The sequence below is a fragment of the Aotus nancymaae genome, unplaced genomic scaffold, assembly GCF_030222135.1.
Source record: "Aotus nancymaae isolate 86718 unplaced genomic scaffold, 86718_ANA_hifiasm-v0.15.2.pri h1tg000008l, whole genome shotgun sequence".
Lineage (NCBI taxonomy): Eukaryota > Metazoa > Chordata > Mammalia > Primates > Aotidae > Aotus > Aotus nancymaae.
In genome coordinates, this window is record NW_026988419.1 from 55,820,685 (window position 1) to 55,841,195 (window position 20,511).

Consider the following 20,511-nt stretch of genomic DNA (forward strand, 5'->3'; position numbering starts at 1 on the left):
CTTGGCCTCCCAAAATGCTGGGATTACAGGTGTGAGCCACCGCACCTGGCCCTCAAGTACACTTTTAAGATTCCATCAGTGGCAGGGTGCAGTGGATCATGCTTGTAACCCCAGCACTATAGGAGGCCAAGGTGGGTGGATCACCTGAGGTCAGGAGTCAAGAACAGCCTGGCCAACATGGTGAAACTCCATTTCTATAAAAATTAGCCAGGCATGGTGGCACGCGCCTGTACTCCCAGCTACTGAGGAGGCTGAAGCAGGAGAATCGATTGAACCCAGAAGGCAGAGGTTGCAGTCAGCCAAGATCCATGACACTGCACTCCAGTCTGGGCGGCAGAGCAAGACTCTGTCTCAAAAAAAAAAAAAAAAAAAAAAAAAAAAATTCCATAAGCTAAGTTATTGTTTTATTTGTGCTAACATCATTCAATTATTATCATTGAGAAATAAACTTGAATCCAGACATGGTCATCCCTCATCATCAGATTTTCAACTTGAATAAGCAAGCCAAATTAGATTTGGAAAGCATTTAAGCCAACTTAACTTTTGCTAGAGTATTTTACTTCTACATATTTAAAGTGAACATATCCACGAAAGAATCTGGATACATGAAATAACAGATTTCATAAAAATATCTTAAAGCTCTTGCACATGCATCTTTATATTCATGCTGTTCTAGACAATGGTAATTAATACAAACATCAAAAGTAATCATTGTAGGAATACTGGTCATTTTTACACAGCTTGGCAAATTATCAAGTACCTGCTGGTTATTAATTTTCAAACATATGGGAGCCCTGTGGTAATACATGTTAAATTGATTCTCTTCCACAAAAATGGCACAAAGAAAAAATTAATTATTAATCTTCTTTATAATAAATTATTTAACTTATTCACATCTTTGGCAATGTACAATTTAAACATAGTCACACAGAAACTAATTAAAAACTTTAGTAAAACATGTTATATTTACACGATCATAAACTCTAGGCTATTATTCCTTCTATAGCCCTATTCTTACATGTGCAATACAGTTTTTATTACTATATATTGTAAACATTTTTCTTAAAATAAGTTAGATATAAAAATGTATATAATCTATACATTCGCACCTAAAAAAGTTATTTCATTAAATAACCAGGAATTTCTATTTACAAATCATGGGTATCTTAAATCCACCAGATAACAACTGAAAGATCAGTAATTTTCAATCAATTTAACTTTTCTCATTTTATAAAATATATAGCTGCCTTAAGTATTATCATTATATATCAAATTTAAAAGTATTATTTTACATAACTATTTTAAAAGTTTTAAGATTTGCATACATTTCATTTATAGTCAGTATTCTTAATTTGTTAGTAAATGAACAGTTTTTTGGTCTTCTAAAATCTTACACTGCATTTTTGAAAGAAAAGAAAAACATCTACTGTACTAAGTAACATTTCTATTTTTTATTGATTTTACTACACAAATGCTCTGGTTACCTGATATCAGTACTGCCTAGCCTCAAAATCCTTATAAATTATGTATCAGTAATTAGTCATGAAATAAAAAAGTAATCTACATTAGAATTAAATAATCTAAAAAAAATTTACTGTCACATTCAACAATATGACTTGGAAATCTACATAAAACAACGTGATCTGCACTAAAGCAATGGACTTCCGTGTCCCAATCACACTCCAAAAGAAACTGCAGGGTACTACAGTCTATTACACTTCAGAATGGGATCTTCCCTTAGAGATCCACCACAGTGAAAAGAGAATCTATGAAATAAAATAAAGAGAATATATTCATTTAATAGAACTTTATAAAGTATCTATCAGAAAATACTAAGGTTCTATGCCCATATTAACAAAAGTATTGTATACCACAATATAAGAGTATTATTCCTGAAATATGTTGTCATGTCTAAAAATATATGTATGGAGTTTAGCAAAAAAACATGAATACATTCCAAAAGTGTTTTCTTCTATCCCCATTTTATATAAATCTGGAGGCATTCTAAAGTTGAATATAAAAAGATATGCTATACTGTTGACTACAGAATACTACTACAAAGTTTTATTGCCATTTAAACAAAGAAGCCATAACAGTTAAATGAGCTCAAGAAATAGGTTTCAGTATCACAAGGTGCCAGCTGTAAAGAGTTATGGCTAATTGAATATGGAACTCCTGCTTAATCAGATAACTGCTCTGCTATTTTCAAATGAAATGCCATTTCCATACCATATGAAAATGGCCCGTTTTATTGGTAACCAGAGAAAACAATATAAACTGTAAATAACATTAAGTGCTCTGTTTACCCATTCCAGGCACTGAAGTAGCAGGGGATCCAAGATGTCTTGGTAACACATTTGATGGTAGTGCTGGAGTAACAGTCCTTTCTGGGGGTCCACCAGGGGCAGAACTGTCCTTTGGTGGTCCGGGAGATACTGGAACTTGTGGAGGAGGGCCCTGGTTAGGACTTGCTGGTGTTGGAGAAAGGTTTCTTTGAGCTGCAGTTCGCTGACGAATCTCTGAGAAGAGTAAGTATATACTAGACTTAATTTCCAATATACCATATTAACCAATATCACAGACAATTTATATTTACTAAAATTTTGCATCTCCAAAAAGCATTGTAGTTTCAAAACTGCTTATAAGAAATCTATAAAATGTGACATTGAAAACAAAGTACTATATTTCTGAACTTACAGTTCAACTGTACATCTTTACACAACAAGCTGTGATCTAAGTGTAGCTACTGATACCACTTTTCAAAATAAATTCAGTAAAATAAAATCACCCAATTATGTGTCATGACTTTTTACAGTACTCTTCCTAATTATGATAAAGGAAAGAAAGTTTATCAGAATTAGTGAAAACTCCAAATTGCAGAGTTGTTTTTCAATATTTAAAAAACTAAAAACTAAGAGATAAGTGAATAAGTATATTCTGGAATATCAAAGTAATTAATCTAAGTAGTCATAGAAATACTGAGAAAGTATTTTTGCTATTAGGTACCATTTCCATTCTCCTTTATGATATTGCTATCCTGTTGGCAAATTTGTTCTGGCCAAAACATTCAATAGATCTACTCTGTATAAACAACGTTTCATCATTAATAAATCTTAACTTATAGTTGCAGAAATTACAAGATTCTCTGTAACAGGCATCAGCCAACATGCCAAATCCAGGCTGCCGCCTGCTTTTGTAGTTTTATTAGAACACAGCCCCACTCTTTTGTTTACATATTATCTATGGCTGCTTTAGAAGAGTAGAGTAGTGGCAATAGAGACCATATGGCTCTCAAGGCAATTTAATTATATTTACTATCTGCTCTTTACAAAAGAAGTTTCATGACCCGTACTCAGTAACATAAAATTAAATTCTATTATTCTCCATTACCACCAATATTTTCCTTGAATGTCAGTGGTAAGATTTCACTTAAAGAAGCCTTTGTAATTTTTCAGTTCTACCTATCACATTAAATTATCACAAATCCTGAATTAATGGGCTGAAACTAAAGAAGTTATTTTTAATTGGCATAAATAGTAAAAATACATATGTCCAGAAGCAAAACACTTGTACTCTATTTGACAGTTAAAGATTTTCATGAAAGTTCATTGCACTAAAAGTACAGCTCTAGTGTCAAATCTTAGTTCATCACAATCTAGTCTACCAGCTAAGAACCAGGGCCCTGAAGTCAGAAGTATTTGGTTGGAATCCTGCCTCTGGCCACATGACTTCAGACGGGTTACTCAACTGTGATAAACCTGTTACTTTTATCTGTAAAATTAGGATAATATTAACTAATGTAATTGTTAGGAGGATTAAATATGATGTCTATAAACTGACAGCTGACATTTACTGAATACTTACTATTTCAGATAACAGTGTTTTTATGCAACTAAGTATTTTCAAATGATTTTAGCTAAAATTACTGGGACCAACTAATTTTCCACTGGTTCACAGTTTAGTCTTCAACCAAGCCATTGCAATAATAAATTACAAGCACAATATCATTATATAAATGGAAACATCTTTATATTTTGCTACTTTCCATGCAATTTATATAGAAATTCAGCTGTTACCTGAGCAAACCATATCCTAACATCTGCAAATTGGCTGCTAACTTTATTTTTTATTCACAAGGAGTACCTTAATAGGTGGTTGCATATTAGGGAAAGCCATTAAATGCTGCAAATGTACTGAGATCAACAAAATCATATTAGGATTCGGTAATTTAAATTGCTAACTTAAAAATGAGGTATCAAATACTGTAAATCATTTTTTAGCCAACTTTCAGGTAAAGCATAACTCAAAAAGTGATATTTTTCTTCCAGATAAATAAAACTTTAGCATATATTAGACTTTATTAAAAGCAGCTATTATCCTTCCTCTTCACAAACTTGAGACTACTTCCTCTAAATGCGCATTTACCCAGTGAAAATTACCTGAAATGCTTTTACTATCACTAGTACACTACTGAAAGGCGACTAGCTAACAAAGAACACTATGTCAAGCCATAAAAGAGACATATCTTAATAATTCTAAATCTAAATTTAGGGAGCAGGGAAAAATGTTATAGCAGAGTCACAAAAGGGAGAAAATGTAGTTTCATCATTTTCAAAGGAAAAGCAAGTAACAAGGGTTACAATACCTTCAATAGTTTAAAATAGTTACCAACAAGGTACAAATCTATTATTTGGCAAAACATTATAAAATATTCTGGTAGTCTCAGTTTAAAATATCTCAGATTCATCTACTTTTAACTATTTGTGTTTCATAAAGTTTTCTATTACTCTAAAAAGTTTCCAGTACTCAACATATTGGATATATTCAACATTTTCTGCCTTAAATGTAAGAAAGAAAACCCCCAAAGAGCCACCAAGCATTCCACAGGAATCTGGCAAAAAATTATAAGAAGCACGCCATGAGGTTAATTCTCAATTGGAGTATGTTTTAACATCCTCATTAATGATCAATGACCCAACAAAAATCATACTAAGTATGAGGACATTGCTATATTAGGTTTAAATTCAAAATGAAGCAAATAAACCCATTAACCAACTTCTTTTCAAAGAGGTTATAAAGGGTTATGAATAAAGGTTGGTTAGTGGGTACAAAAATATAGTTTGATAGGAGCAATAAGAGCTAGTGTTTGACAGTAGTAGGGAGACTACAATTAACAATAATGTGTCATTCAAAATAGCTAGAAGAGAAGAACTGGAATGTTCTCAACATAAACAAAAGAAATGCTTGAGATGATGGATATCCCAGTTACCTTGATTTAACCATTATAAATTGTATGCAAGTATCAAAATATCACATGTACCCCAAAAATATGCACAATTACATATCAATTAAAAATGAAACAAACAGAATCCAAATGACATATTTTTAAAACTACTATATTAAACAGAAGCTTAAATTAATGATAAAACAGCATAGCTGTGCAAAGCAAAGACTCTGGAATCAAATGGTCATAATTTTAGCTCCACCCTGTTTACCTTTTCCAAGTTGATGACATCACTCAGTTTAGTTTTCTCATAATGTGAATACTTACCTCTTATGGTTGTTGTAAAGATTAAATGAGAAAATCAAGACAAAGAGCTTAGCCAGAGCACATTCGAAGTACTTAATAGGAAATAACTATTAGCAGAAATAGTGCACATCTAAAGGTTCCAACGATTATAATAAATCAAAAGTTAAGCAATCTAGAATTTCTAAGGCAATTATTTTAAATATATAATTTACACATTTAATATTTTCCTAAAGTTATTTGTGAACACATTTAAATGTGTAACTTCACAATTTATATAAAAATTTAAATGTATAACTCTAGTTTGCTATTAAATAATACTGGGATGAATGCTTTATAATACAAATACTCAACCCTTAACTTATCAGATTTTTTAAATACTGACTCTTTTTGTGCTGCTAGAAGGTTTGTCTTTGTTCTGTTGTCAAGCTATAGTAGGAAGAACACCATACAATAATTAGGAGGCCTGGATTTTCATCCTTGCTATTAGTACTAGTTGCTTTATTATTTCCATAGGTTACTGGAAAACAAGTAGTGGTTGGTTACGTGAGTAAGTTGTTTAGTGGTGATTTGTAAGATTTTGGTGCACCCAACACCTGGGCAGTGTACACTGCACCCTATTTGTAGTCTTTTATCTTCCACTCCCCACTTCCCACCCTTCCCGAGTCCCCAAAGTCCACTGTGTCATTCTTAACCGTTTGCACCCTCTTAGCTTAGCTCCCACTTATGAGTGAGAACATACAATGCTTGGTTTTCCATTCCTGAGTTACTTCACTTAAAATAATAGTCTCCAATCTCATCCAGGTTGCTCTGAATGCCATTAATTCATTATTTTTATGGCTGAGTAATATTCCATCATACATAGATTTAATCATTATAAATTGATATAATCATTATAAATTGTATGCAAATATATATATCACAGTTTCTTTATCCACTCATTGATTGATGGCATTTGAGTTGGTTCCACATTTTTGTGATTGCAAATTGTGCTGCTATAAACGTGTGTGCAAGTATCTTTTTCATATAATGACTTCTTTTCCTCTGGGTAGATACCCAGTAGTGGGATTGCTGGATCAAATGGTAGCTCTACTTTTATTCTTTAAGGAATCTCTACACTGTTTTCCATAGCAGTTGTACTAGTTTACATTCCCACTAGCAATGTAGAAGTGTTCCCTGTTCACCACATCCATGCCAACATCTACTATTTTTTTTTTAATGGTGAAAAGATATACATATATTTAGAATTAGCCAGCTGGACTTGGTTTAGATGATCCCAATTTTGTTGGCAACATCCAAAGCATCGTAATCAGGAGCCAGTTGAACATATGCCTTCTTCTCTCCATCAGGCCGAATCAGAGTGTTGACCTTGGCCACATCAATGTCATAGAGCTTCTTCACAGCCTGTTTGATCTGGTGCTTGTTAGCTTTAACATCCACAATGAACACAAGCGTGTTGTTGTCTTCTATCTTCCTCATGGCAGACTCAGTGGTCAGCGGAAACTTGATGATAGCATAGCGGTCAAGTTTGTTTCTCCTGGGGGCGCTCTTCCAAGGATATTTGGGCTGCCTCCGGAGTCGCAGTGTCTTGGGCCGCCGGAAGGTGGGTGACGTGCAGATCTTCTTTTTTTTGTGGCTGTGGACACCTTTCAATACTGCCTTCTTGGCCTTTAAAGCCTTCGCTTTGGCTTCGGCTTTAGGAGGGGCAGGAGCTTCCTTCTTTGCTTTCGGCGCCATCTTGTGAAAAGGGTCCCAACATCTACTATTTTTAAATTTTTTTATTATGGCCATTCTTGCAGGAGTAAGGTGGTATCGCATTGTGGTTTTGATTTGCATTTCTCTCATCATTAGTGATATTGAGCATTTTTTCATGTTTGTTGGCCATTTGTATATTTTCTTTTGAGAATTGTCTATTCATGTTCTTAGCCCAGTTTTTGATAGGGTTTTTTTTCTTGCAACTTATGTGAACTAAAACCCCACTAGGTTCCAAATTTCCTTAACATAAGAGTGTTGGCAAAACTACAAAGGCAATATTCATATTTTCCCTAGCACGGGTCAAAGGCTTTCTGAACTACTGTGTCCAGTTCTAAGACTCACAAGAGAAAATTTCAATAACTAGAATTTTAGTAATGAGGGTGGGGGAAATCTTTAAGCCTATTCACATATGCAGATGTGGAAACTCTTAGACTTAGGGTAAGTTTTGCTTTTTATAATTGTGAAAAAAAATTATACTATAGCATAATTTCATACTATAGTACTATAGTTAAGGCACAGGGATATATTCTCAGGTGAATTTCTATTGTTTTCAGTTCTGTATTTCTTTTAACTTATTTGAATATATTTCCTTTAAATAATCAAAATAATGAAGACATCTCTTTCTTCTACTTTCAAAATTTTCTGAAGTCCATATTCACCGTGTCTTATATTCATATTCACTCATACTAAGCTGCTCTAAATTCAGATTCTACCCCATTTCTCCACTAAAATTGTGCTCCCAATTGGTCAATGTCTTTTTATTGATAAAAATGACTCTATAACCTCTTCCTTCCTACAGAAGCAAAGCTTTTTGAAAAACAAAACAAAACTTATCTGCATTTCACTTCTTAACTCAACTCAATCTGGTTTTTGTGCTCCTTTTTAGCTACCACAGTACTACCCACTACTGAAAGTATCGTTGCTTTGGTCACCAACAACATTATAATACCACTACTAATGTTGCATTATCCTAGCTACTCTTTATTAAATCCCTATTTTCTGCTAGGAACTAAAGTAGGCACTTTATATGAATTTACTAATTTTATCTAATATTTATATCAATCCTTTGGGGTAACTCCTATCCCCAGTTTTCAAAAGAAGAAACCAAAGTTCAGTGGCTAAGTAACTTGCTAAAATTCTCACAGTAAAATAAGAGATGGAGCCAGGATTCAAATGCTGGCTTTTATGACAAAAACGCCCATATTCTCTGTGGTTTGCAATCTGTCAAATTCAAAGGCCTCATTTCAGTTTTCTACTTAATACTAATCTAGCTCTACTTTTGACTCTGATCATTCATTGTTTTTCCTGGATTCCTCTTTATCTACCCATAAATGTCAATGTTCCCTGTAGTTCTACCTTAGGTGCTCTTACTCTTTATTTTCTCTCTCTGGCCAATTTCACTCAATCTCATATTTCATTAATAATCACCTATACCTCCCAATTATTTCTAATCTTTATATCCATAACCTCAACCTTTCTCCTGAGCTCCATATGAAATAATCAACTACCTACGAACCTCAGCATCTTGATATAACTCCCATTCAACAGATCCAAAAGTGAATTTATTATCTTCTACAGAAACCAGTATTACAATTAGGTTCTTTATCTGGCTTAACATACTAACACCTAAGCAGTTATCCAAGCCAAAAACCTAGGTCACATCTTGATTCATCCTCCTACCTTCCCCTTTCCAAATCTAATTGCCTATACCAATCTACTCCTGAATTCTCTCTTAAATCTCTTATTTTTCCTCAACACTATTATCGTAACTGTATCTAGTACAGGCCTTTATCTTGTAACTATTTTAGATGATATTCCTAATTGATCTCTATGGCTCAGCCATATTCTCTCCAATCCATTGTCCATGTCACCAAAAAAAAAAAAAAAAAAAAAGTATTCTTCCTAAAATGCTAACTTGATGTAAAATTCAAAGCCTCCAATGACATGTTGTATATAAGATAAAGTCCTGAACTCCAGGACTATACTACATAATGATGCAAATAAAGCCCTTCATAATTTTATCCCTCCTTCATATGAACCCTTCCTTCTTTTTTCAGGGATATGGCACTATTTGCAGTGTCTTAAGGTGCCAAGTTGTTTCTCTCTTCTGGTCTTTGCACATGGAGTAAATCCTTTACCTGAAGAGTACTTTCTCAACCCTATTATTACAGCAAATTATTATTAAAAGTTATAATGCATTGTAATTCATGCCTACCTTCATTTTGGTCCTCAGCATACCATTTATTTACAGGTGTACAGCCCTTTTAATCAAAAGTTAATAAGCAAGAACTGCATCTTTGCAGCCACATGATGTGGGCAAGGTAATGGGTACAGAGTATGATTTTAATAAACACCTATGAAATTAATCTACTTTCCTATTGCATTTCAATGTTAAATTTCCAACTGCCTATTACCCAACTGATTTGGTGTGATAAACATGATAATGGCCTCCCATAAAATGTCCCCATCTTCACATCCATTCTGTAAATGTTACATGCAAGGCAAATAAAGACTGCAGATGGAATTAAGATTGCTAATCAGCCTGCTGGGTTTAGAATCTCAGCTTGACTTCAGGAGACCATATAAAAAAGCTATCTTTAAGCAGAAAGTTTGCTATTAATAATAATATATGCCACTTGCCAGTCTTTAGTTGAGTCTATTCTTTTGTTGTTCTGTTTTTCAAATTAAAAATACATTTTGCTTTATAGTTATTTGTCTTAACATATTCTTTCTTTTATCACCTTAATAATTTATTTCTGATCTGGTCTAACTTATAACAGTCTCAACATTAAACAACATGAACCTTGCAGTTCACCAAGGTCCTATTTGGTAAATTACTATTTTATAACATGCAAACCAAATACAGGAATGCCAATATAAATGTTTACTTTTATTTTTTTCAACTCAACACATTTATTAAGAAACCACTAAGAGCGAAACACCAGGATAAGCACATTGAAGGAGATTCAGAATTGCATATAGAGGTAGCAAGCTATCTTTAAGACAAGAAAAACAAACTCACTAAATATTTTAATGCAAGCTAAATGCCAAATAATGGAAGCCAACAAAGTACTATAGAATGAAGTGAGGACTTCACAAGAAGTGAGGACTGACAACTTAGTCATCTAGATGGGATGAAGAAAGCATTTACCGCGATGGTGACATTTGAGATAAACAATGAAAACTGGATTGGGATAGAAATGTCTTTATTATCTATATTAAGGCACATGTGGCAGTTTTAAAATAAGAGTCCAAAATTCTTTGATTCTCCTTTCAACAAATGGGAGCAGAGGGTATCTATATACCCTCCCCTTGAAACTGTACTCTAACGGTTTGAACCAACAGAACAAAGTTGCGCCAGAATCCAGGACTTTCTGTCTGCTATACTCGTTGGTCTTGGAAACCATCATTATGGAGGAGTAAGCTCAAGTGACCCCAGAGAGAAGTCCACATGGAGAGGAACCAACAGCCAGCACCAACTTGTCAGCCATGTAAACTACCTTGAGAGTAGATTCTCTAGCTCAATAAAGTAGCTCCAACTGCTGTAAGACACAGATGAGCTGTCTCCACCAAACCCCAGCCAAATTGCAAATTTCATGAGCAAACAAAAAGAATGCTATTTTAAATCACTAAATTTTAGGATGGTTTGTTATATACTAAATAATTTTAACAGTAAAAAGTAGATACTTATGTAAAGAACAACCAAATTTCTTATAAGGTAAATTTATTAAGGTAAATTTATTATTTTATGAGGCATTTTTCAGATTCTCTTAATCAAACACATCCCCAAAAAACAGCAAAATATAAAGTGTTGCTCCATTTGGTATAAAGATTTAAAAAATCTGTGATTTCTACTTTAATTTTCAATACATGCTCACTGTTTTAATGCCATCCACAAGCTAATAACACAAAAACTTCTATCTTCAGCTCAGAAAATTCCTGTTTGCCAGACTCATATTCAACTGCTTTCTTGAAATCTCTAGTTGGATGTCTGTCTAATAGGTATCTCAAACACAACATGTCCAAAATCAACCTTGTTCTTCACTACTGCATCTCAGAACCTCTCCAGAAACTATTTCTCTTGCAGTCTCCACCATCTCAGTAAATGGCAACTCCATCTTTCCAAGTTACTCAGGCCAAAATCTTTAAGGTCATCCTTGACTCCTCCTCCTCTGACTCCATATCCAATGCATCAAGAATTCTTTTGGGTTCTATTTTTAAAATATATACAAAATCTGACCATTTCATAAACCACCTTAAGCTGGGGTGTAGAGAAAGAGGAAATTAAATTTTAACAAATAAAAATATTAGTTTGTTTTTGAAATGGAGTCTCACGCTGTTGCCCAGGTTGGAGTGCGGTGGCACAATCTCGGCTCACTAAAAATGCCACCTCCCGTGTCCAAGAAATTCTCCTGCCTCAGCCTCCTGAGTAGCTAGAATTACAGGTACCCAACACCACGCTTGGCTAACTGTATTTTTAGTAGAGATGGGGTTTCACCATGTTGGCCAGGCTGGTTTCAAACTCCTGACCTCAGGTGATCCACCCACCTCAGCCTCCCAAGGTGCTGAGATTACACGCGTGAGCCACCGTGCCTGGCCAAGTTAATTATTTTTAAAACCCACTTCCAATATTACTATCCAAGATCTAAACCAAGCTTGTCCAACACACAGCCCATGGGCTGCTCGTGGCCCAGGATGGCTTTGAATGTAACCAAACACAAATTTGTAAATTTTCTTAAACATTATGAGATTTTTTTTTTTTTTTTAGCATCAGCTATCATTAGTGTTAGTGTAGTTTATATGTAACCCAAGACAATTCTTCTTCCAATGTAGCCTAGGGATTAGATACTCCTGGTCTAAGCTATCATCAAATGCTTTTCTGTATTACTGCAGTAACTTCCTAATTAGTCTTCCTGCTTTCACCTTTGCTCCCTCTGCAGGCTTTTCTCAATATAGTAGCCTTGAAGACATAATAGAGACCATGTCAATCCTCTGCTCAAAACAAAACTTCTACACAAAAAATCCTAATTGCGAACTCAAGTTTTTACAATAGTCCACATTCTACAAAGCCTTATATGAGATGATCCCTTGTTACTTTCTTGCTGCCACTCTTCCTATTCTCCCTAGTCCAGTCATGCAGGCCTCCCTGCTGTTCCACAGCACTCCAGACATGTTCTTCATTCAGGTCTTTGCACTTACTGATTCCTCTATCTGGAATGTTCTTCCCTCAAGAATCAATGTTCCTCTGGGAGGAATACTGATTCCTCTATCTGGAATCAGTAAGCACAAAAACTGAGTTACCTCCGTGTGTGTGTGTGTGTGTGTGTGTGTGTGTGTGTGTGTGTGTGTGTGTGTGTGTCTGTGTATGCATGCACGCACTGAGAACACAAGATCTACTTTCTTAGCAAATTTCAAGTATACAATACAGTATTAGTATTGTCACCATGCTATAGTTATTCACCTGAAGTTATTCACCTACATAACTGAAATTTTTTATCATTTGACTGATATTTCCCCATTTCTCCCATACCTGCTCTCCACCACAAGAAATAGTATTTCTACTCTCTGCTTCTACAAGTTTAACTGAAAAATATTCTTGGCTGGGCATGGTGGCTCATGCCTGTAATCCCAGCACTTTGGGAGACAGAGTGGGGCAGATCACCTGAGGTCAGGAGTTTGAGACTAGCCTGGCCAACATGGTGAAATGCCATTTCTACTAAAAATACAAAAATTAGTTAGATGTGATGACATACACTTGTAATCCTAGCTACTTGGGAGTCTGAGGCCCGGGGGACTGCTTGAACACAGGAAGCCAAGGTTGCAGTGAACCAATATTGTCCCACTGCACTCCAGCCTGGGGGACAGAGCAAAACACTCTCTCTCTCTCTCTCTCTCTCTCTCTCTCTCTCTCTCTATATATATATATATATATATATATGTTCTTGAAAAATTAGTACCAGTTATACAAATGCTTTAGAAATTATAGAAATCTGGAGAGATCCAAGATGGCCGGTTAGGAGCAGTTCAGGATTGCAGCTCCCAGTGAAAGCACAGAGGGTGAGTGGACGCTGCATTTCCAGATGGATTTTTATTGCCCACAGACCAGGAGATTCCCAGGTGGAGGAACCCCACGGGTGGCCAGCGCAGCTGTTTTGGCTGGCACGGCTGTTTTGCCGATGCCCTGGCACAGCGGTTCCTGATGCAGAGTAAACGAGACTGGGCCCCCTCTGTTAGCCAGCAAGGGGAGCTCCAGGAAGCTCCGGGAAGCTCCAGGAAGGCAGAGTCACTCACTCATCTGATTGAGAAAAAGGGGACTGAAACAGGGAGCCAGGCCAGGAGATTCCCGGGCAAAAAAGCACCACGAATCTCAGCGCCGCTATTTCAGCTGGAGCAGTGGGACGCCGCATGGGAAATCACACAGATCCCGGAGCCTTTTCAACAGGCGACTATAACGCCTGGGAGAGAGCCGACCATTCAACTAAAAAAAAAAAAAAGAAAAGGTTTTGAGGCAGGGAGCCAGGTGATCAGGCTCAGCTGATCCCACCCCGAGAAAAAAAAAAAAAAAACAAAAAAAAGCAATTGGAAACGCTCTGGGTCGAGAGTTTCACAGCAAGCACAGCTGAACCTGGGACGATCCAGCTCTGTGGGGGAAGGGTGTCCGCCATTACCGAGGCACTCCACCACTACGGAGGCAATCCGCCATTGCTAAGGCAGCCTGCCGTTGCCGAGGCAACCCGCCATTTCAGAGAGAGTCTGTCATTACAGAGGCGGGCCACCATTGCTGAGGCAGTTATAACTACACCCATATAATCAGGACTGCAGGGAAGTTCACACGGCAGCTGGGCAGAGCCCACAGCAGCTCAGCAAAGCCTCTGCAGGCAGGCACTGACTAAGCTGCCTCCTTGCTGGGCAGGGAAGCCCTGAAAAAAAAAAAAAAAAAGGCAGCAGCACAGCAGAAACTCATAAATAAAGCCCTAACTCCCTGGGTCAGAACACCTGGGAAAAAAAAAGGGGGTTATGAGTTCTGCTGCAGCAGACTTAAACGTACCTGCCCAGCAGCTCTGAATGAACAAAAGAGCTCATAGCTCAGCATTTGAGCTACTATAAAGGACAGACTGTCTCCTCAAGCACCTCCCTGACCCCCATATATCCAAAGAGTCACCACATAAAGGAGAACTCGGACTGACATTTGGGAGGTATCCTTCTGGGACAAAGCAGAAGAAGAAACTGGTAGCAACCCTTACTGTTCTGCAGCTGCTGCAGGTGATCCCCAGGCAAGAAGGGCTTGGAGTGGACCTCAGCAGTCCTACAGCAGAGGGGACAGACTGTTGGAAGGAAAACTAAGAAACAGAAATAACTTCATCATCAACAAACAGGACGTCCACTCAGAGACCCAATCAGAAAGTCAGCAACTACAAAGACGACAGGTGGATAAATCCACAAAGATGGGAAAAAACCAGTACAAAAAGGATGAAAACACCCAAAACCAGAACACCTCTCCTCCTACAATGGATCACAACTCCTCACCAGCAAGGGAACAAGACTGGATGGAGAATGAGTGTGATGAAATGACAGAATCAGGCTTCAGAAGGTGGGTAAGAAGAAACTTCCGTGAGCTAAAAGAACATTCTAACCCAATGCAAAGAAACTAAGAATGCTGAAAAAAGATTTGACGAAATGCTAACAAGAATGGCAACTTAGAGAGGAATATAAGTGAATTGATGGAGCTGAAAAATACAACAGGAGAACTTTGCGAAGCATGCACAAGTTTCAACAGCCGAATTGACCAAGCAGAAGAAAGGATATCAGAGGTTGAAGATCAACTCAATAAAATAAAATGAGAAGACAAGACTAGAGAAAACAGGGTAAAAAGGAATGAACAAAGTCAACAAGAAATATGGGACTATGTGAAAAGACCTAATCTACGTTTGATAGGTGTACCTGAATGTGACGAAGAGAATGAACCCAAGATGGAAAATACTTTTCAGGATATTACCCAGGAAAACTTCCCCAACCTAACAAGGCAGGCCAATATTCAAGTCCAGGAAATACAGAGAACACCACAAAGATATTCCTCTAGAAGAGCAACCCCAAGGCACATAATCGTCAGATTCACCAGGGTTGAAATGAAGGAGAAAATGCTAAGGGCATCCAGAGAGAAAGGTCGGGTTACCCAAAAAGGGAAGCCCATCAGAATCACAGCAAATCTCTCAGCAGAAACCGTACAAGCCAGAAGAGACTGGGGGCCAATATTCAACATCTGTAAAGAAAAGAACTTTCAACCCAGAATTTCATATCCAGCCAAACTAAGCTTCATAAGTGAAGGAAAAATAAAATCCTTTGCAAACAAGCAAGTACTCAGAGATTTCATCACCACCAGGCTTGCTTTACAAGAGATCCTGAAAGAGGCACTACACATAGAAAAGAACAACCAGTACCAGTCACTCAAAAAACATACCAAATGGTAAAAAGCATCAACACAATGAAGAATCTGCATCAACTAATGGGCAAAACAGCCAGCTAGCATCAAAATGGCAGGATCAAATTCACACATAACAACATTAACCCTAAACATAAATGGACTAAATGCCCCAATCAAAAGACGCAGACTGGCAAATTGGATAAAGAGCCAAAACCCATCGGTGTGCTGTATCCAGGAAACCCATCTCACATGCAAGGATACAAAAAGGCTCAAAATAAAGGGATGGAGGAAGATTTACCAAGCAAATGGAGAGCAAAAAAAAGCAGGAGTGGCAATTCTCATTTCTGATAAAATAGACTTTAAACCAACAAAGATCAAAAGAGACAAAGAAGGACATTACATAATGGTAAAAGGATCAATGCAACAAGAAGAGCTAATGATCTTAAATATATATGCACCCAATACAGGAGCACCCAGATACATAAGGCCACTTCTTAATGACTTACAAAGAGACTTAGACTCACACACAATAATAGTGGGAGATCTTAACACCCCATTGACAATATTAGACAGATCAACAAGACAGAAAATTAACAAGGATATCTAGGACTTGAATTCAGACCTGGACCAAGCAAAACTAATAGACATTTGCAGAACTCTCCACCCCAAATCCACAGAATATACATTCTTTTCAGCACCACATCACACCTACTCTAAAATTGACCACATAATTGGAAGTAAATCACTCCTCAGCAAATGCAAAAGAATGGAAATCATAACAAACAGTCTCTCAGACCACAGTGCAATCAAGTTAGAACTCAGAATTCAGAAACCAACCCAGAACCGCACAGCTTCATGGAAACTGAACAACTGGCTCTTGAATGTTGACTGGATAAACAATGAAATGAAGGCAGAAATAAAGATGTTCTTCGAAACCAAAGAGAACAAAGACACCACATACCAGAATCTCTGGGACACATTTAAAGCAGTCTCTAGAGGAAAATATATAGCAATAAGTGCCCACATGAGAAGAAAGGAGAGATCTAAAATTGACACCCTATCATCAAAATTGAAAGAGCTAGAGGAGCAAGATCCAAAAACCTCAAAACCTAGCAGAAGACAAGAAATAACTAAGATCAGAGCAGAACTGAAGGAGATAGAGACACAGAAAATTCTTCAAAAAAATCAATAAATCCAGGAGCTGGTTTTTTGAAAAGATCAACAAAATAGACGACTAGCCAGATTAATAAGAAAGAAAAGAGAGAATAACCAAATAGATGCAATAAAAAACGATAAAGGGGATATCACCACGGATTCCACAGAAATTCAAACCATCATCAGAGATTATTACAAACAACTCTATGCACATAAACTAGAAAACCTGGAAGAAATGGATAAATTCCTGGACACTTGTCTCTTCCCAAGCCTAAACCAGGAAGAAGTCGAAACCCTGAATAGACCAATAACAAGGTCTGAAGTCGAGGCAGCAATTAAGAGCCTACCACCCAAAAAAAGCCCAGGTCCAGATGGGTTCACAGCCAAATTCTACCAGACATACAAAGAGGAACAGGTACCATTCCTTCTGAAACCAATCCAAATAATCCAAAAAGAGGGAATCCTTCCCAAATCATTTTATGAGACCAACATCATCCTAATACCAAAACCCGGCAGAGGCTCAACAAGAAAAGAAAACTACAGGCCAATATCCATGATGAACATAGATGCAAAAATCTTCAATAAAATACTGGCAAACTGATTGCAACAGCACATCAAAAAGCTTATCCACCATGATCAAGTAGGATTCATCCCAGGGATGCAAGGCTGGTTCAACATACACAAGTCTATAAACGTAATTCACCACATAAACAGAACCAAAGACAAAAACCACATGATTATCTCAATTGATGCATTAATTGATGGATTAAAGACTTAAACATAAGACCTAACACCATAAAAACCCTAGAAGAAAATCTAGGCAAAACCATTCAGGACATAGGCGTAGGCAAGGACTTCATGACCAAAACACCAAAAGCATTGGCAACAAAAGCCAAAATAGACAAATGGGACCTAATCAAACTCCACAGCTTCTGCACAGCAAAAGAAACAGTCACTAGAGTGAATCGGCAACCAACAGAATGGGAAAAAATTTTTGCAGCTTACCCATCTGAACAGATTTACAAGAAAAAAACAAACAAGCCCATTCAAAAGTGTGCGAAGGATATGAACAGATACTTTACGAAAGAAAACATACACGAGGCCAACAAACATGAAAAATTGCTCATCATCACTGGTCATTAGAGAAATGCAAATCAAAACGACATTGAGATACCATCTCACGCCAGTTAGAATGGCGATCATTAAAAAATCTGGAGACAACAGATGCTGGAGAGGATGTGGAGAAATAGGAACACTTTTACACTGTTGGTGGGAGTGTAAATTAGTTCAACCATTGTGGAAGACAGTGTGGCGATTCCTCAAGGACCTAGAAATAGAAATTCCATTTGACCCAGCAATCCCATTACTGGGTATATATCCAAAGGATTATAAATCGTTCTACTATAAGGACACATGCACACGAATGTTCATTGCAGCACAGTTTACAGTAGCAAAGACCTGGGAGCAACCCGAATGTCCATTGATGATAGACTGGACAGGGAAAATGTGGCACATATACACCATGGAATATTATGCAGCCATCAAAAACGATGAGTTCGCATCCTTTGTAGGGACATGGATGAACCTGGAAACCATCATTCTCAGCAAACTGACACAAGAACACAAAATCAAACACTGCATGTTCTCACTCATAGGTGGGTGTTGAACGATGAGAACACATGGACACAGGGAGGGGAGCACTACACACTGGGGTCTGTTGGGGGGAAATAGGGGAGGGAGAGCGGCGGGTGGGGAGTTGGGGAGAGAGAGCATGGGGAGAAATGCCATATACAGGTGAAGGGGAGGAAGGCAGCAAATCACACTGCCATGTATGCACCTATGCAACAATTTTGCATGTTCTTCACATGTACCCCAAAACCTAAAATGCAATAAAAAAAATAAAATAAAATAAAAATAAAAATAAAAAGAAGTACACGAAAAAAAAAAAAGAAATTATAGAAATCTGGTCTATAGGCCAAAAAATGTTTTTGTATTTGCTAGAAAGACATATATACATTGTAGAAAAATTTAAACCGGTTATGAACGTAGTTTATTGCCACTATATGCCTAATTCATTTTAATCATATGTGAACTTTCACTATTCGCAAAAGTGAATGCTTCAAAATAAAAAAAAAAAAAAGGTTAATATTTCTATGAACCAAAATCCTACTTATGGAGGATGTGTAGGTAGAGGGGATTTTTCCCATACAGCCCTGCCAATCAGAAAACCTAAAATTATTATGACTTCTTTAATATCCATGATCTTTGTGAATATTTATAAGAAGATTTCCTTTCAAAGGTCTAAATGTCATTCTACCTTTACAAAGCAGGTTATAATTCTTGGGCAGGGGGGTGCAAAAATCGAAGTTAAATTTTTTTAAAAGTAACAGATTCTATATTGCAACAAAACTCTTACAAGCTATACTATTAGAGAAAAGAACAAAGACGAAAGTTGTTGCAAAATCAGAATATTTTTTCCCATGTCAGACTTAGGAATATTTTATGTAATCACTCAATATAATGACTGTTAAAATTTTATATTACATTTAATGATGTAATAGTGATGATTTCATTAATAATATGGTAATATAACCTCAAAAATAGTTAATATTATATAGTAATAATTCAATTTTCATTTTTCTTATTTCTAAATTACTTTATTCTATTCTTAAATAAGTATTATTTTAGGCTGGGCGTGGTGGCTCACGCCTGTAATCCCAGCACTTTGGGAGGCCGAGGGGGGTGGATCAGGAGGTCAAGAGATCAAGACCATCCTGGTCGACATGGTGAAACCCTGTCTATACTAAAAATACAAAAAATTAGCTGGGCATGGTGGCGCGTGTCTGTAATCCCAGCTACTCAGGAGGCTGAGGCAGGAGAATTGCCTGAACCCAGGAGGCGGAGGTTGCCGTGAGCCGAGATCGCGCCATTGCACTCCAGCCTGGGTAACAAGAGCGAAACTCTGTCTCAAATAAATAAATAAATAAATAAATAAGTGTTATTTTAAAAGAAACTTCAAATTTCACAGAAACCATTACATTTTTCAAAAATAAAACATAAAAAGGATTTAAATAATAACAGATATCCCAAGAGATTATTATCTGAAAGTGGGAAATATTTACAAAATATTGATGAAATTACTTAAAATTTTAAAAGACTAAAAACAATTTTATATTTAATCTCAACAGATGTGATATCCTAACTTAACATATTCCCATAAAATCAAAATGAAATAAAATTATTGCCATCCACCCTAAGTCATATCCCAAATTACCAACTATAAATTAACATAAAAGCATTCTACATAAGTTTTTGCACACCTCCAACACACTTTTGAACTCACTTGGGTAAATATGGATCTTTCCAACAGCAGCAGCAGTTTCTACAAAGTTATTTACCTTGTCCAGCTCTTGCAGTTACAGCTGCTCCAGCAGATGGCGGCTCACACTCCTGTTAATTATAATAATGTTATTACAGTGACCTATTACAATGTGTAATTTATAATAAAATAGTAATGATATCACAGTCTTACCTTTGCTTTCTTTGAGTCTGGATCAAACCTTTCAAGAATTAATTTAGCCGTCTTGTAAGTTTCTTTTTCCATGACTTCTTCAAGCTACAAACAAAAATTTCCATAAATTGTCATATTTTA

The 20,511-nt window shown here is 36.6% G+C and overlaps 2 protein-coding genes across 5 annotated transcripts in view; both read right to left on the reverse strand.

The window, feature by feature from the left end:
• The window catches only part of LNPK (lunapark, ER junction formation factor), a 72,909-nt gene that overhangs the window by 15,595 nt on the left and 36,803 nt on the right, over positions 1 to 20,511 (reverse strand). For all 4 annotated transcript variants that reach the window (XM_012471922.3, XM_064373338.1, XM_064373340.1 and 1 more), the window contains 3 exons: positions 20,392 to 20,475; positions 20,258 to 20,309; positions 2,307 to 2,519 (listed from right to left, as the gene is read on the reverse strand). In XM_012471922.3, the coding sequence (XP_012327345.3) occupies positions 2,307 to 2,519; positions 20,258 to 20,309; positions 20,392 to 20,475 (349 nt within the window). The remainder of the gene's footprint in view (positions 1 to 2,306; positions 2,520 to 20,257; positions 20,310 to 20,391; positions 20,476 to 20,511) is intronic.
• LOC135273663 (large ribosomal subunit protein uL23-like) lies at positions 2,526 to 10,316 on the reverse strand. The gene has a single exon (XM_064373341.1). It carries the CDS (start codon positions 7,397 to 7,399, stop codon positions 6,794 to 6,796), a length of 606 nt encoding a protein of 201 aa, XP_064229411.1. The 5' UTR covers positions 7,400 to 10,316; the 3' UTR covers positions 2,526 to 6,793.

What these genes read in the sequence shown, in the direction of transcription:
- LOC135273663 (XM_064373341.1), bottom strand. Translation starts at nt 7,399, where the DNA reads ATGAAAAAATGCTCAATATCACTAATGATGAGAGAAATGCAAATCAAA.